The sequence below is a fragment of the Dermacentor andersoni genome, chromosome 10 (assembly GCF_023375885.2).
Source record: "Dermacentor andersoni chromosome 10, qqDerAnde1_hic_scaffold, whole genome shotgun sequence".
Lineage (NCBI taxonomy): Eukaryota > Metazoa > Arthropoda > Arachnida > Ixodida > Ixodidae > Dermacentor > Dermacentor andersoni.
Genome location: NC_092823.1, coordinates 82,602,415 through 82,620,794, shown reverse-complemented (window position 1 = coordinate 82,620,794; position 18,380 = coordinate 82,602,415). Strand labels below are relative to the sequence as shown.

The 18,380-nt window shown below is 47.9% G+C and overlaps 1 protein-coding gene across 2 annotated transcripts in view; it reads right to left on the bottom strand.

Annotated features, from left to right (window-relative positions):
- Positions 1 to 6,641: 6,641 nt before the first annotated feature.
- LOC126544176 (uncharacterized) overlaps positions 6,642 to 18,380 on the bottom strand; it is a 93,186-nt gene continuing 81,447 nt past the window's right edge. For both annotated transcript variants that reach the window (XM_055062473.2, XM_055062474.2), the window contains 3 exons: positions 16,886 to 17,020; positions 14,460 to 14,642; positions 6,642 to 9,303 (listed from right to left, as the gene is read on the bottom strand). In XM_055062473.2, the coding sequence (XP_054918448.1) occupies positions 9,275 to 9,303; positions 14,460 to 14,642; positions 16,886 to 17,020 (347 nt within the window). In that variant the 3' untranslated portion in view covers positions 6,642 to 9,274. The remainder of the gene's footprint in view (positions 9,304 to 14,459; positions 14,643 to 16,885; positions 17,021 to 18,380) is intronic.

The following is an 18,380-nucleotide window of genomic DNA, read 5'->3' as shown; positions in this document are numbered from 1 at the left end:
TTAATTTCAATTTCGCCAATAAGCTCTCGCTTATGCCTTCCGTGTATACTTTGACATCCTCTCCCCGAAATGGCCTTTCTCTTCTGAGTTGCTGCGTCAGAGTAGATACATGCACCTTGTCCACCAGCATGAATTGAAAAGCGATTAGGCCTGTGGGGTATGTTGCGCCCATAGGCAAATTTTGTCGGCCCATTACGTATGACAGAGGCTTTCGTGGCTTCCACAGGAACGATAAGGTTCGAAAGGTGCTATAGTTGGGGAGGCCTGAGTGACCTCCCGAATGGAGGCCCCCGGGCGCCCTGTCCACCCGAGCTCTCTACCGCTGAGCGCCTCAACGCCGCGACATATATGGGCAGAATGCAGATACTCACAGGCCTGCAATGAATTAGTTACGTAGGTACTTTGCTCCTGCGACTTCTCGTTCTCGCGCTTGGTGGACCGCTATCCGGCTAGCCCTGGCGCAACGGGCGCGCGTACTCGATCGGTCTTGCGATCGGTAAGCGCCGTGGCTGTCGCACTGTGCTGTATCTTTGGTTAATAGAGCTGTGTTTGTTGGCGATCAGACTCAGCAGCTTGCTCTGCGCCACCTCGGACAGTCCATAAAACCTGCCGTAGCGCCTTTGTGCGTTACGAAGGGGAGGAGCGTCGTGCCCTTTCCTGACCGTCGCTCGCAGGGTCGGCGTTTTGTAAATGCATCTCTACAGTATTGAGTACATATGCGAGTATCTTAAACTGTCGTGAATGTGTTTTCACGAAGTGTGTGTCCTTTAATTACCACTCATTTTTTCGTCAGGACCAGAACGTCCAGGTTGTGGTTCTATAGGGTTGGGAATCATCTCGTGGGTACTACTACGAAAATACCTGGGAACAGCGCAAGAAAGACGGCACAAGCTAATGCAACACGAATGCAGACGAACAACTACTATTCGGTGAAGATGAGCAAGCAGCAAGATTTGGTAATGTGCGATACCGAAAAGGCAATACAACAGCCGGAGCAGCCTTGTTACCTGGGCAGACGACGAAACGCTCTAATATTACAACTGCTTGACAAGCAGATTAAGCGATGACGGGCTAACATACGTTGGGCCACTCCTGTGAATTGCATACGCTTCAGATTTCTCACGCTTTTCTTTTTTTTTTTTGTCTTTATGTGGTCTAAAGATTCAGAACCTCCACTGCTCGAATATTGTTGCAATCCCATGCGAAGCTCCTGCTCGTGAAGATTATTTATTGGCATCCGCTTTGAAACGTGAAAGTGACGCCTGTTTGATTTAATCAGTTATGTTATACGTGCTTTCAATTCTAGCATTTTGTATACATCTCTATAATCTTCTTTTTTTAGCTTCCTCAAAACTTTTATATCTACCTTGTAACGCCATCTACGCCTATAACGGATCCTGCCGTATCAACTCTTCCCTACATTCTTTCCCACCAACACTCTTACCGTTTCTTGCTTATCTCGTCGCACCCACCTTAAAATTAAGCGTTTGCGGAACGTGTACGTTACTTATGGGTTCCACTGGGTGAATACATTCGCAATGCTTTAGGATGTGCTGAGGGGTCTCCGGAATTTCGCTGCAGAAGACACATGCCTCATCTTGCTGCGAATATTTATTCCGGTATGTTTTTTTCTGTAGGCAACCAGTTGAAGCCCCATATAGCAAAGCACTGGTCTTTGTGCTACCGTATCTGTTTTCCCGTCTAATTTATTTCTTGCCATTCTTGCAAATCTCCCTGCTATTTTTGTGTTCATTATTTGCATCCAATTCACTCTCTCTGTTTCTCTTTCTTTTTGATGACTTCTGGTTGTCCATCTACACTTTCAATTACCCTGTACTCGGGTTCCAACTTTCTTGACCTCTTCCTCTATTCTGTGTCCATGCTTTTGAGGTACAGTTAATTGTGCACTTTAACCGGCCATTTATGGTCATCCATGTTCCTGAGTCTTTCTCCAAAACTGATTTGCCCTGCGCTACTCTTAGCTTAGAGGGGGCCCAACCCATACCAGCCTGTACTGCATCATTTGTGGTTTCACTGTGGGCTCCCAAAGCTAACCGGCCTACCTTTCTTTGGTTAACTTCCAACGCCGACAATATATACCATTTGAAGCGCAGAATGGCGTTGAGACGACATTAGCTCTGGCACCATTACTCACTTTCCAGATTCCACTCACCACCTCACATATATTGTGGCTGCGAAGTGCCCAATGTTTCATTATTGCTGCACTGCGTTTTCCCTTTATCTTCAGGTTCTCTTGGTGCTTGAGTAAGTCTTTCCTTCGTTGATCTATCTACTCAGGTATTCATAATGCTTAGCTAGAGGTATGGCTTTCTGCTGAATAGATACAGCGTAATTACTCATCTCTTTATTAAAGATAATAATTCCCGATTTGTGTGTGCTAAACTAAAGGCCGAGATTCGACGCTGAATTGCTGTTTGTATTCACAAGCCTCTGTAGACCACTTGAATTATCCGCTAGCAACCCCATGTCATCCGCATGCATCAGCAACCTCCATCTCTTCCCACTCCAAGATTTTTACATGAATGGCTAGCTTGCTCTCTGATCCTATGTCGAGAATTCAAGCGTATTCCCGAAGGCGGTCTCTTTTACGTCCTTGCTGCGCTGTTCCCAAGTGTTCTCGTGCCTTGCATCACATCTGCTGGTTCCCCTGAAGCTGTCTCTCGCTCTCTCTCGATCTTAGGATTGCTTGAAAGGTGTTATACGCTATTTTATTTGGATGAAGGCTTTTGTCGTAAGTCATAATGCATGGAAGAAGAAAATATAGTATGAGGGAGAATTTCATCACTGAGCCAGTTTTCGCAAAGAAACTTTCCCTGATGCCGCACCGTTCGCCTCTTCTCTCTGGGTGTGTTCCACTTTGGGCCAGCATCGGATAGAGGCTACGTAGACAGCTGAAAAGACATCGGAGACAGTTTCGACGCCAAGTAATGGAACGCGCCTCGAGTCATCGAGAAGGCGCATAGAAGCTGTCTTCCGCTACAAGAAGCTACCTTGCGGTGACAAGAAATAGTTGCGAAAGTCAAACATTATGTCTGTATATTAAACGTTTGCGTCTGCGAACCTATGAAAAAAATGACGCGACTTACGTTAAACGCATATGAAAGCGTCACTACGTTTTGTTCTGCGCAGAGCTACTTCTCGTTCAGTTGCCAAGCGTCCTGCTCAGCCGCCATTTTTTAGAGAAGAAAGTAGCCTGCATCTTTTTTTTACTTTGATGCTGTCTTCGCGAAGCCGCCTCTATTGACGTTTTTGCCAGAATTGGAATGACACTTAAGATGGCCGCGGTGTGCTTAGCCGTCGGCTTTGCCATCTACGGCAATTATTGGAACACAGCATCTCAAAAGGTTTGCCCAACACGTGACACTGTGCTTGGCGGATTCGGCCTAGTGTGCTTGGTTCCCGGTAGGTTTTCATTGATGCGCACTTGTTGAGGGATACTTTGCCAGCCACTTGTGTATGTTCTCTCCCGATATGATCGTGCAACTCCGCTCGTTTATTTGCAACGTGTACATTTATCGTCTTTGTTTCAACGTGCGTTTGCCGCAGCCGCGCATTGCTGTCGCAGCCCTTGTTCTTCTATGAAGAGCATGCGCTGAGCGAGTAATGGCCTTAACTAATACTTACTGCGAGAAGATCACATGTCCGGTAGACCTCTTCTGGTATCAATTTTATCCCTTGAAGCTCGCCGCCAAGACTGAAGGTCTTGCCGCCACCTGAGGAAGGGAGCCTCCGGTGGGCTAGTCTCCCGGCCTCCCGCCTACCTTGACCCTAGTAAGGACTTTGAATGAAGTTTTCTCTCTTTCTCCCTCTTAGTTCTTTCTTGAATGAGGCGGGAACAAAGTATACGTTCAAATAGAAAGAGAGAGAGAGAGAGACCAAATGATAAATGAAAGGTAGGGAGGTTAACCAGGAGTGGGCCCGGTTGGCTACCTTACACTGGGGAAAAGGAGAAGGGGACGGAAAGATTAAAAGAAGAAGAGAAAGTCCACTGGGGATATCATTCGGTCACTTAGTCAGGACAACAGACGGTGACTCGATCCGGTAGCTTTTAAATATCGTAGCAGCGGTGTTGTGGCTTCTTGTGGCTGCGATGTGTGAGGCCATGGTCCCAAGATCTTGTTCAAGGTGAACGGTTTTCTATCTGACTGAGAGCTGTGCAGAGGTCATGTCTCATTTTCTAAAGATGGGCAGTAGCTCGGTAGATGTTCTATATTTTCCTCGACACCGCAGGCATTGCACTCGGCGCTATCAGCCATTCCAATCAAAAACGTATATGCATTGGTGAATGCGACGCCCTAGCTTACGCGGCACATGATCGTTTTCTCATTTTGCGGGAGCAAGTATACATCCAAAAAGTGTATTGTGGCATCTCTGGTGCACTCAGTGATCGCCGCTAGACCTGACACTATGGCGCAATCCGCCATTCGGAAGGAGGCGGGATGGTTCTGGTGGAGAAGTGGACAGGTTGGACATATTGCGTCTAGCTTTGCAGTTCGTTTACTCCTCTTATTCACGTTTCTCTAGCATTTCTAACTTTAGTTATTAGTCAAGGTTAAAAAAACACAGCGCAGCACATTAACTAGATTTAATTTTTGTTTCAGCTTTTCAACGGTCGCTTTAGGTTATCGTGAGAATGTAACATAAATTAGCCTTTCGTGTGCTTTACCAAAACACACCATAACAAAACTATAAGGCAGCCTGCGAGCTACATTTGCACATAGTCATTTTCGTGTGGTAAGAGAGTGGTGCAATGCTGTCAATGCCGAATGGTTTATCAGCCCTTGATATAGTATATGGTTTGAACAATGGCTCACATCATAAATTATGAGCCTTGTGTGCGCCCGCGGGTCTGAGTAAAAACATAACTGCGGAACTGTGTAGAAAGAGCACTAACTTTGGATATGGGCTGTGAAGAACGAAATGAGTGGGTGTCCTTCAGTGGCGGTTTCTTGGTGCCACCGTTTTATTGGAACCCCGTGTCCCCTGGCTCTTGCGTGTGATCATGGCTTGCTTCTTCCTCTCCTGTTCTCGACATAGGCTTTACTCGATTTGTGTTTGTTACGTCAAGGCATTATACAACATTCAATAAAATATCACCGCTACATCATTGTTTAATACGTTAATTACTCTGATATGCAAGTACCCAAGTGTTCATTTAGTGAAATGTTGCTTATTCTGTTTTTCGGCGCTTGCATGGGTCCGTAGAGAGTTTGCACTTTGTGTAAAAATATTCAACCTCCCGCCAGTTCCAAATAGACGCGACAGCTTGTTACCAGCTCACCTTCTGCAGATTCCAGTCGTTGCGTCTGCAACTTCTACTGAAACCAACATCTCGCTCGTCATCGTAGGAACATCTGAAGCTTCTGATATGCAGAATTGGGTATGGTGTCTTCCTCTCAGTAATCAGTGCCGTGTTTTACCACATATGCGCGCATCGCTATAGAACCACAATAAGGTTTAGAGCCTATTCCGCGATGATCGCCTTATTCTTGTATTCAAACTCTCCATTGTTTTCATACGTCTCTCCGTTGTTATTATTAACCGAGGGTCCCATTGTAGTCTTTGGCTGTGGAACCCTCGTCTGTGTATTGTCGCTTACCCATTCATTGTATTGAAAGAATAATAAACAAACTGAAATACTTTACGTCCACCAAACGAATAGCGAACGCCGTATGAACACCGACTTATAGGAAACCGTCGAAGATCGTTCTTGTAGTGCACTTCAGTTCGTTCCACCAATGACCAATGATCTCAAGCATGACAAGTGCGCCCTTTACCTTGGTTCAATGGAACCAACGAAGCGGCCAGGCAAGGCAGTTCAGTGACCAGTAGTTGTGGCCAGACCGTTCATCGACTGTTTGTAAAGGTCGATCGTGGGTGAAATTCACGTAGCTCTTGTTTCACAAAAACTGTGTGACATTGGCCGGTCAGCTTTGCCAATGTTTCTCGTCACCATGGCTGTTTCACACCACTGGACAATGAAACTTGCTTCGTAAATACTGGCCAAGGTATGCACATCTGTATCGTGCGCAAAGCGAGGCCTCAGGGAACGCATGGCGCAGCCATCGTAGCGCTAACCGTAGACCGGGCGTCATAGGCGCTACACTCAACCATACGTTTAGTGCGCCCCCTTAAGTGGTAGAAAGACGACACACATTAATTCTCTTGCGTACAGGTTCAACGCGGCTATTCATTTTGTTTGATTTATTTGCACTACAGTGACTTCACCGAACCACTAACCAACTTGCACGTGAACAAGTTAGCTTTAACAAGGTTTCATCTGCTTCATACGCGATACTGATATATTTAGTCAATGAATGGCGACGTGAATGCTGATTTAGGTTAAAGAATGCAAGTCGGTGTTCACTCGATTTGCTCGAAGTGTGCACATTATTAAACCGTTCTCCAGCTTTGGTTGAAATGTGTCTATTATTGCAGCCGTAGAGAGTGCGGTGCATCTTGTTGTGGCGCTGCAGGTGTCTGGAACATAAGTACTCTGTGAAAAAAAAGTAAAGAGAGAACGTGCTACTGAACTTGCTACGAAGCTCTTCGCAGTCTGCGAAACGCTCCACCATATATTGATTCTGCCTGTTTTAAGCGCGACTAAGGATGCACCAGTATTTTGAAGGCATTTCTTTTATTCGTAGTATAAGACACTGTGAAGCAAATAAAATCGTGAAAAATAAGAAAAAAAAAACACTAACAAAAAGAACACCATTCCGCGCACGTCTTCGTTGTCCAATGAAGGGAACACCGTCTTAAAGTGACAAGGAGCACGTGATCTACAAGGGGACAGAGAGGAAGTGTATACTGCAACTACAGAAGCACGCTGGGGACGATAATAGGTCGAACAACGATAGTTTAATTAGTGAAACCCACCTCCTTCCCGCACCACCTCCACAAATGCATTAAGTATAAGAGCTGGAGTATGAAAAGACGTTACACAAGCCACAAAACGTGGCCGGGTCACACAATCATCGACCCGTTACACCTCTTCTCCCACCTGGAATGCCCTTGAAATGTTCATTGGCACATTGAGTAAATGTGATAAGAGCAGAAGAAAGACAGCCGCGACATGTACGCGGTTGCAAAGTACGCTGCGTGTGCGTTCTAAAGCTAACGTAGAACAACGGCAATGAGAGAACAGTGAGATATTGGCTAGATAAAGACGAGTGATCGCGCTCCGTTGGAAGATAAGCAATTTTCGAAACCCTTTACGATCGAGATGAATGAGCTGCTTCGACAGTGGCGACCTAAAGCTTAACTATGCCAGAAAAATCGCAGACTACCTGTTCGGTGAGTAAAGTGGCTTCAGCCGATGGACCTGCTGAATGGTTACATTGTGCAGCCCATTATTTGCGTTGTATTATACATTAAATAGCTTGTAAGTATTCTATAATTTCTAGGCATTACATAACCACACAAGAAAATTTTGCGTCGAAGTGTCGTCTGAATATACAATCCAAATAAGTAGCATACCCATATGCAATCACGGACAGCTTACAAAATTATCGGACAGCCCAACAAAACATTTTAGAGTCAGTCTTAGACCGGCATTCTAATTTAGCAAAAGGAGATCGCTGTTGATGAATAGAGATAACGAGAAGGCTTAAAGTCTTGCGGTATGCGCCTGTCGTAAAATTTACGAATGCCGATTCCAGGGCCAGTATAATGTCACGATTCTTTTCGGTCGATTCTATGCCTTGCATATCCGCTTCACACGACCGGTTGATCCTGGCGATAACGCAGGCTCGTCGCCACTGTGACCAATGACGAAGCACGGAAAGGAAAGGAAATGGAATTTAATCGTTACATTATCGCAGCCCAGTCCTTTAGTACTTGTGAAAAGCGACCGACTACCATATGCTGATGATAGAGAAATGCTTCAGAACTATTGAAATTTTAGGTAGCATCGCTTGCTCGCTGGACTTGGTTTGGTAGCTTTTGACTTTTTGTCGTTTGTAGCAGACTGTTGTCAACTACGGCCAATACACTGTGGCTGTGGTGTTGTAAGAGTTAGGCTGGTGTAACCAGTATTCAGAAAAGCCTGACCTGATTGCTCACTTAGGAATCCTTCCTTGCAGGCTTTCTTCTTTAGAATGCAAGGCAGACTAGCTGTTCGTCATCTGTAAGATATCAACGACTTTATCGTTGCTGACAAAGGTGGCCCCATCGTCGATTAACCATAAATGCTCTCCATTGGACGCGGTTACGCTCGTCTTTACGACGCAACTTCACTATCTTTCGTCACGTCACACTCTAGCCTAATGACGCATTCACATCGATATGCAGCAAGTGATTATGGCCTTTAAGTCACCGTGTGTTATGGGTTATAGTGAGAATGCAGAGTACAATGTATGAAAGCGAGATTAAGTAATTTAAGCCGATAAGAATTGTTCAAAGCATCCTTTCTCTGCTTGGATCTGATATCATCGATAAAACTGCGCCACTGACATTGCCGCTGGCTCCCAGGCTTGCTAGTATTATTGTAATTTGCTCCGCTTGAGTCCTTGACCTCCATGCTACGACCACCTGGTGCTACAACACGATCATAACACAAACAGGAGGGCGACAGTCCGAAGCTTGAGTATTTTTTGGCATGAGTATCCGTCTGTTTCACAGAAAGATGTACGATTTTTTTCTCTAAATGAGCGATTTGAACAAAGTGAGTACAGAGACAAGTAAAAGTCATTACAGGTTGTTGACCTTTCATCGCGTAAAAAAAGGCCACGAAAGGCCCCCAATAAGGCAGCTCAAGCAGTCAATACAGCGATATTAATGCCGCAATATGAGTCACAGTTTGAACTGCCTGAATTCAGAACTGCGCAACAAGGAAGAGGGACAGAAGACGACGCATACAGCGCTGACTTCCAGCACTTCTTTTTTTGTATTGCGCTGTGCTAAATTCACGATGTCCAACCAGTAAGCGTAAATTTTAACGTGACCAGGTTTGAACAGGTTAAAGAGGTGGCCCGTGCGCTGACTTTTACAGTGGTGCGACGAAACAATACACGCATGTTTTTCGACCTTCTGGGGGGAGAGGGGGATAACCCAACGCAGATACCCCATTATACATTTGGCGGCGCCGGTCATCTTGCGGCGTAAGGTCACCGTGCTGTCTCCAACTTGAAGACGTTGTTTGCGCGTTGTGCGGAGTAAACAGCCCCTTGTGCCCACACTTTTTGAAAGATCTTGGCTGCCTTCTCTCAGGAGCCAGGACAGCTTCAAACGCCCGTCCACGTGTCTTTGGTGTTCACTCGTCGTCCTCTTCCTCCTCTTCATCTGAAAACAATGACCACAGGTTGCTTAACTAAGATGCACATAAATGTATGAAAAATAGCGGACTAAAGTAGCTTGATATCAGAAAAAACAACACATCAAGATCGAACGTCACGCATGAACGAATAGCCTGACGGCATATGCAATGTGCTCCATTCTCATCAAGGTACGCGAAAGAAGAAAAACACCGGACTTTGAAATGCCATCATAGTTTTCCTGCCATTAGGACATCTTTACTTGATGCCTACAAATGCGTATATCCGTAAAGAAGCAAGCCTTCTTTCTTTTTCTTTTTTAATATAGAATACCGGAGAAACACTATCACTCAAGATAGCAGATCCCACGTCTCGCGAGCTTAGCGATTCAAAATCAATATCTTCTTTTCTTTTCTGGGTTAAGTAATGGAGCGCTGGAGTGCTCCCTATTCGCTGCACACTTTATGCGATGTGGATGGTACCCAAGCAGATTCTTTTGAGATCAGAATGGCCTTTGCCTCACTGTGCAATTAAAATTCCATTAGGCAGACGCACGCACCGCCAGTCGCTGCAATGACGCGGTAAATGTGGGTCCGCCTGACGAGTTTAACAACGGTGCGACCTCGATGACCCGTATGGGCGCACGTACCTTTTTGTATTATTGCGGTAGCAATTATATGAACACTCCAAGCGCATTTTTGCCGTCGCCTAGAAGTTTCGTATAAAATCAAAGGGCGATAACACCGTACGCTGTATAGCTTACGGTGTGTCACCCGCACGCTATACAGCCCTACGCCCTACGCACGATATGCCCTACGCACATACAGCGTACGGCGTACACCCTACACTATATGTGCGAGGGAAGGCATGTGAGGGGAGCCGGCGATCACGGCTCACTCTCACCCACGCGAAAGAGACGAAAGCGGGGAGGAAGCACGCCGTCTTCTGTCGTGCGCGAAGCACCCAACGCTGCGAGGCACCGGGTGTAGGGGCGAGTGGGGGGGGGGGGGGGGGATCGGCGTTTTACTGCGGCTGAAACTGCGCATGTGGCTGCTGTACGCGGTAGCACGGCCGTATCTTTAGAGTGATCTACGCTGTGTTCAGAGTCTAGGTGTGTCGGCGGCTCGTAGGTTTGTGCGCTCTGTGTGTTCTCGGCGCTTACTTTGCGTTGAAGCGATAGACAGCACGAATGTCACTTAGCTCGCTGCTGCTGCCGCGTTTCCACACGCCAGCGCTTTGACAGCGAGTTTCCGTGGTCATCGAGTCAGATGTGTTCATGTTTGCTTGTGCGCGCCTGACACCATGCCCGTCAATTTTGTTAGCGCGCCTATGTGTACAAGTTTATACGCCCGATAAAACTACTACCCTTACTTTGTATAGCTGTTCACCAATTTCCTATCGCAATCAATGCTTCGCCTTTCGGACGAAACTGTGAGTTTTCTTTTTTGTTGTTGTAATATCGCTTTGATACCACGGGACGATGTCATTTCAGAACGGAACTAGTGAGCACGTCCACTGTTTCCAGGCCTCTAGCATAAGAAGGAACAAAAGCACAAGGTCCATCAGTGCAGTACTACATATCCTGAGAAATAAATTACGTAACTGGGACATTTCTTTAACAATAACCTAAAGTAGTATTTAAAAATATGAAGATGCCATGCACTGGGCAGATAGATGTAAGTGAACCATGAAAAAACAATAAATTATGGGGTTTTAGGAGCCAAAACCACTTTTTGATTATTAGGCACGCCGTACTGGTCGACTCCGGAAAAGTCTACCACCTGGGGTTCTTTAATGCGCACCTAAATCTAAGTACGCGGGTGTTTTCGCATTTCGCCCCCATCGAAATGTGGCCGCCGTGGCCGGGATTCGGTCCCGCGACCTCATGCTCAGCAGCCTAACACCATAGCCACTGTGCAACCACGACGGGTTAAGTGAACCTTTGTTGAGCCAGCAGGGGAAAACGTCGCATCGTGGTGAGAAACACGTAGCGGTTTTAGGCGACGAATAGGTCCCGTGACGGTGATCCGCCTAAGTATCTGAAGCGATCGTTTTCGGTGACACTAGCAGATTCGCGAGATTTCGCATGGCTTGCCCCCGTATTAGAGAGCGTCCCTCCACTCACCACTCCACTTCGACTCAGGAAAGTTGAGGCATTTCCGCCCTTCCACTGAATTAGTCTGCTCTTAATTGACACTCCGCACCCATTCTTGAGAAACGTAAAATGGCGCTGCGTTCACCCAGTGGAGTGCAGGAAGAAGTTCCGAGTCGAGGATGGTTTTCGAATACGGGGCTCGATCGGCACCGGACGCATCGAAGTAGACGGCCGAAAGAGCGCTTACGAGTGCGCGAAGATAGCGACCTTGGCATAACGCCAGAAACTCTGTCAGCTAGGAGCACATGGCGCTTCTATTACAGACTTTTAACGTGTCCGCTATTCCGGCAAACGGGGGTGGTTTGGGCGGATTACCTGATGGTCCGCGCGTAAACGTGAGCGGCCGGAGCGGTGCAGCCGCCTGGTGGCGTAGAGCTCAACCAGACAAACACAGAGCAAAAATTGCAGTAAGCTACTATATTCGGCTTCGCTGCTGGTGCAAATGTTCGTCAACGGCGTAATTGTGAACACGATTACGCCGCTGTATAAAATTTACACCAGCAGCTAAGAATAATATAATAATTGGCTCTGTGTTTATGTGGTTGAGCTTTGCACTACCAGCTGGCGCCACCAATCTTGCCGCTTACGTTTACGCCCCCGCTCATCCGGCAAACCACCCGCGCTTGCCGGAATACCGGACGCAGTAAAATTCTCCATTGTCACCCAAAACGCGATGACCCAACGCCCGCGCCGCCGCTGACGCGACCATATCCAAACCAACGTAAAAAAAGTAAGTTACGCCCGAAAGGCTGAAAATTGATTGAGATCGCAAATTATAAGACATATATACGAGGTAAGGCCAGTAGTTTTATCAGCTGCATTAACTGCTGTAAACACTCGCTCGCTAACGGAATTAACAAGCACGTTGTCCTATATACCTCACTCGCTGACCGCGGACACTCGCTGTCAGAACGCTGGCGTGAAGAAGAGCGGCAGCAGCGGCGGACGATTTCCACGTCGTGCTGCCTCTCGCTTCAAGGCAAAGTACGCGCGCGAGAACACAGCGCAGGTCGGCTAGCTTTCGAACCCATTGCCACAAAGATGGGACGCGCCCGGCCTGGCTCAGCCACCGCACCCGGAACAGAAAAGTAGATGCTCGCTAACCTACACTACGCCCCCACCCCGGCACCTCCTTGTGCGCGTGGGAAGACGGCGTGCGTCCTCCCCGCCTTCCTCCCTTGCGAGAGCGAGAAGACACCGCCGATAAAGCAGACATCCACCCTCGCAAGCTTTCACTCGCACCTACAGCATATGGCGTGCGGCGCCCACGTTATCGCACTTGCACTTTATATGATCATCACGGCGTCGCTAACGACAATGGCAAAAATTACCGTGGAGTGTGCACACAATTATTATCGCAATAAAAAGACCAGAACAAATTGAATGGTGCGGCGCTGTGGCGCATCGGGACCACGCTGTGGCAAGACGCCCGCGATACAGCTGACGCAGCCGGTGGGTTCGTGGACGAGACCTTCGTTCTCGCGTTTGCCCAACCGTTGTGCGCATGCGTGAAATGCGCGGAAGATGTGTCGGGGCTTTCGCTTCTTGGAGTCTGCTTTTCCCTAGGTACTACAACACCGTGGCAGGGTAAGCGCTTTGCGCGGTTTGTTGCTAGACGAGCTGCACTACGCAACAGTGTATTAATAACGCGGAATGAGCATGCTCGTCGTTCTTCTTTTGCGGTGCCGCGCCAAGGTGTAATGCTCGTGAGTGGGAGGCTCCCCTGTTCGAATCGGCGTATTCCATAAAGTTTTCTGTGCTTTTTTCGTTCATTGTTTCTGCATTATTATATCAATTTTCACTTTGACTTAAGCACTGATGTTCCTACGCTCTGCATCACCTGCAGGTCTGACACACAGGGTTCCTGCCAAGAGGAGTGAGGCGATCCTAGGCGAAGCGCGTCGGGGCGACGGGCGGAGGGGGGGAGGGGAGGGGGGTATATGCTGCTTTAGCGGCCGCAGACCAATTAATAATGAAACGCTATTGCTGCGAATACGTTTAGTTTAAAATATTCCATTGCGGCTTATACTGAAGTTCTCGTCCATGGCTGGGCGGTACATACGGAAAGCGGGCCCATGTGACACGCGCTTGGCCCGTCACCGACGACCACGCCACTGGCAAAGCGCCGAAGACGAACCGGGAAGCGACAAACTTTATGTTAAGTGTGCCACACTAACACGGACCGATCAATGACGATAAAAAACTCACGCTTCGCCATCACACAGTCTGTATCGGCCGCTATGATCCCGTTCGGACAGAGTTTAGGCGGCCGACGAAGCAAAGCGCGTCGTCCTCCGTAGTACCTAGGCAAACGCGCATTTTGCAGGCACAAGAGAGGGACCATTCCCCAGCAAAACGTTCCGAGATTTCTCCCTGCGGACGGTTTTGGTTGGGCGAACGCGAGAAAGAAGCTCTCGTGGCTGGTGGTGGGTTCCGATGTCGCGGTGGGCGGAAGCGGAGACCATCCGGTGGTGTTGGAGGGAACCGAGTTTCGCGTCACATGACTAGACTCTGCGCTTTCATTGGTGGCGCACACCGCAATGTAAACCGGGGAATAGTAGGACGTAGGAGAACGAACAAGCTGCGTCGAGTACGCTGATATGGACCAAAAACTGGCCGTGCCAACTGACGCAATCAGCCCCAAGAGTAGGTGGCCGCCCAGAAGACGTATTGGAAAGAAGCAGAATTTGCGCTTGGACTCATGGAAGAAAGCTCAGGAGCAAGAGGAAAATTAAATTGAAAAGAAGGATCAGTCACGCTCGCAACTATGCATAACATAAACGTTTCACTACGGGGACAATTTAGGAAATTAGGAATGAATCCACTTGGGGCAGCTCAGCTCTACGAACACCCGACACAATGCTTTCGACGAAAATCTTGTGTCGATTTAGGGAACCGGAACATCCTCAAAGGGCAGCGCAAGACAACGAAGACAAGAGGCAGGAAACACACAGGACTCGCACAAATGTCCACTGTAGAAGTGCAAGGTAAGTAAATGTAGAAGTAAGATAAATGAACGAGATCCTCACCCTGCTTAGGCTTGCGCTTCATCTGGCGCTGGTCCCCGTTGCTGCGGCACGGCTTCGTGACCACCTTGTGGCTCTCGCACGACGCGCTATTGCCGCTCACCAGCGGCATGGTCTTGGTCCGGGTCTGCGTCTGCGCGTCGCACTCACTCCACTTGACGCTGCGGTTGTAGCGGCAGCCCAGACCTGCAGCGGTTTTATACAGTGTTTCAAAAGGTCCCTGCTCACGTGTCATACGCTCCAGCGGGCACGCAAAAAAAGAAAAAAAAACTGCACTTCACGAAAAGTACAATTACCTACTCCTGTAAGCGCGCATGTTGGCAGCCTGGGAGCGTCCGCAGTGCTGTCATTTTGGTAATTTCGAAGCTTTGTGTACCAAATGGTTTGGATAAAAGTGTGTTCAATCGGAGATTTATTCCCTTCATAGTGAATCAGACGAAAGAGAGTCACGAGGAACAACCGGTCTATATGCATCAAGTTGTCAGCGTGGCTGACAGGTTTTGCCTCAGCGTCGGTCAACAAATGCTACGTCCTCAGCGCCATGGGCCACGGACTAAAATCGATTTTGGGCTAAATTAGGCAGGTTAACAACTAGAGCTTCACACCAAGGAAGGGAGAAGTAACGTTGTTTATTGGACGTGCGGCACCCTCTATCGCATTGTATCTCATGTGAAGCGTTTTTAAGGCGGGACGTTCTCCCGTCTGCCTTCGGCAAGACGAAAACCGTTTGCTCAGGAGCGATTGGCAAACCGCTTTTACCACCGACAGTTTGCCAACTGCGCATGCGAGGCGCAGTAGCGACGTAGGCCTGCGGCATAATGCTACAGTGGTGAAGACCTGTGGGCGGGAGGGTGTACCGATAAGGAGCGCTTCTGAGCACCACGCGACGTCATCACGTGACTCTTCATGGGGAAGTCGGCTGAAAGAAGGCGCTACAGAGCGTAGGCCCCCACGCTTGTAGAAGGTAAGTATACTTCGAAGCAGAAATGAATGTTCTTGCGAAGCACAAAGATAAAGATGTGCGAGAGATTATTGAGGATCAGGCTATCTGTCGGAATAGTAATACGTGTGTTAACGCCCCTTCAGTCGACTTGTTGGATAAGGAGACAGCTTTTTTTGAATGGGTTAAAACTTTGGGTGATGTGTCGCGACTGTGCATGGGTTATATAGGTGGTTGTTTCCTGAAAATAAAATTGTTGAAGTTGGCCAATTGTGGTGTCGTCTCCCTTCTGTCATTATTCGCTGGCGCTAAATATGCTTTCAACGTGAATATACTATCTGACCCATATGAATGTGTTGTACCAGCGGTACAAAACAAATGTCAAAGGGGAAAAGTTTCTATGAAGGCTTCGTTAAAAAATTTGTTGATGGTGGAATAAAATACATCTCTGGGACCACGTGTAGAGTCGACTGGGAGCATTGTAGAAATCAGGAAAATTTCGACTTCCCAAAAATTCAATGACAAACACGCCACAACCCCAATGCATTTCGGTGGTCGCGGGATGCGCCTTCCGTTGCGGCGTTCCTTCACAGATCGAAACGCCACCGATCTTTGAATGCTCATGCGCTTCGCGTCGAGCAACACTGACCGATAAGCTATCAATGAATTGATAAGGATGTTAGGTAATGATGAGGGGTTATATACGTCTCATTACGGTTGATAAGGGTTTGATGCGGAGGTATAAGGTGCAAAAGAGCGATAAGAGCGCACAATTATCTCAGGAGTTCGAAAAGGTTGATAGGGAGCGATGAGGTTGATAAGGGTAGGATCATGCCCTATAAGGTTGATAAGACCGATAATAGTTGTAAGGACCGGATCATATCCGATAAGGACAGGTAAGGCTTGGTAATGGTTAGTCCGAGTCCGATAAGGTTGATAACAGCTGATAAGGGTTGATAAAGGTCGGATCGTCCAATAAGTGTTGATACGTGTTTATACTGGTCGGTTCGAATTTGATAAGATTGACAATGACACCGGGCTGCGTGGAGATGAACAAGTGGCACAATGCTTTTGCATCCTCAGACAACTCCAGCGGAGTTTCTGCGCGAATGTTTTTATCTGTGCCCCGCGCGCCCGCGCGGCCGGCGCCGCCACTACCGCGGATGCGCGGAGGCGAGCGCCATTTGGTGGTGGTTCGAAGAAGCCAGCGGCACGCGTACTCCGGTGTGACTAGTTGCCTTATTCGGCAAGAGAACAGCCAGACCGCAGCAACGGTCACAAAACCCAGCGAGGTTTGCAAAGAAAAGCTTCGCTTTTAAATGTGGGAACCGGGGCAAAGCATGATTTATACATACTCTGTCAACCCCAGCAGACGCTTGTGGCAGGAAGGCCACTCAAATTCTCTTCGCTCACGCGCCCGATTATTGGTCTGTCCTTGCGTGCGGGCATGCACCAAAGTCTCTGATCATCACCATTATCCTCAACTCACCAGACTTGCACTTCTTGGTGACGGTGCGGTTAGGCTCGCATGTGGGGTCGCTTCTTGGTTTGAGTTTGTCCACCCGGGTACGCGTGTTGGCCGTCACGTTGCAGGCATTCCACGCACCCTTCTCGTAACGGCACGCTGCCGGGGAAGAGAACAACATAACATTGCAGACGTTTAAGGTGTGGGAGAGAGACAGAGATGAAATAGAGGAGGAAGGTGGGGGAGTCAAGCAGAACAAGATCATTCTATTTTCTACCTATACCGCGTACGACAGGAACACCTAAAATTCAGCGGAGAGAGACCGCACACATGCACTCGCACCGCAATTGGTGCTACTTAAAGGGGTACTATAAAGAAAAAAAAACCATTATTCGAGCTGTATTAGTGAATTACTTTTCAACAATACCAAGAGCAACCATTCTTACTGCCAGCAGACGCTTGGCAAGGAAGAAAAGACGCTAAACCAAAAGACGGCTGGCGGCGCCACCGTGAAATTCCTGCGCCAGCCCAGCGTGACGTCACAGATTTCGACGCCGTCTTCTCGGTTGTAGTTAAGCTTTATCGGTAAAACTGAGCTACATTGTATTCTAAACGAGCCAAAGACTGAACTTGGGAAGTTTCAAAAGGTTTTGCAGAGAACCACAATGGTCGACACGCTCAAAAAAGATCATTTCAACTTGTGATGTCAGAATTAAGAACTGGCCCCGGCGTTTCGGCTGGAAACTGAAAAATGAAGCTGTGACTATTATTTTCGCGTTCAACAATCAACCTACTAGTGCCAAATTAGCGAAAATATTATTTTTGAACGATACTTCATAAGTCAAAACTGATTCAGCGATTCAACTGTGTGACTTTAATATAGTCAGCAGTAAAGCCGCTTGTAAATAAAGCCGTTTGCTGCTCTTGCGTAGTGCGTTTGCGTCACCCACTGCTGTGACGACTCACAATGGAGGGGGGGAGGGGTGACTTCAATATGGTCATCAAGTTCTCGATCAGCAACTCAAGCCGAGGTAGCACAGCCGCATGAGAGCGTCTCTGTACATGCATTAAAAACAGGCGCAAGGAATGCACTCAGGGATGTCTTAGCGATCAAAGCCGTGACACGAAGCGTTGTCATCCACTCAACTACGCCAAGACTTCGTACAGGCTACTCCTCTACAGCCATAGGCTACAAAGCGGGATGCCATTCACGAAACTGTCAAATGCCAACGCTTTGTGGGATTGCGCAATTTTGCCGTTTTGAGCCAATCGGAGAGGTCGTAGCAGTCCTTTGAGCCAATCAGACTTGACAAGATGGCGAATTCGAGAATACGGTGGAGTTCGTCAGTGTTCCAGTCTCCGTTTGTCACCTCTTTCGCCGTCCTTTGTCTAAGTTCGTGGTATCAAAATTATAGATCAACACCAGCTAGCCCGGTCACATACCTTATTATCGCACCGCAAGTCAGCTTCGTATCGGGAGATGCCAGATTGAATTCGAAAGTGGACCGAATAGCTTAGA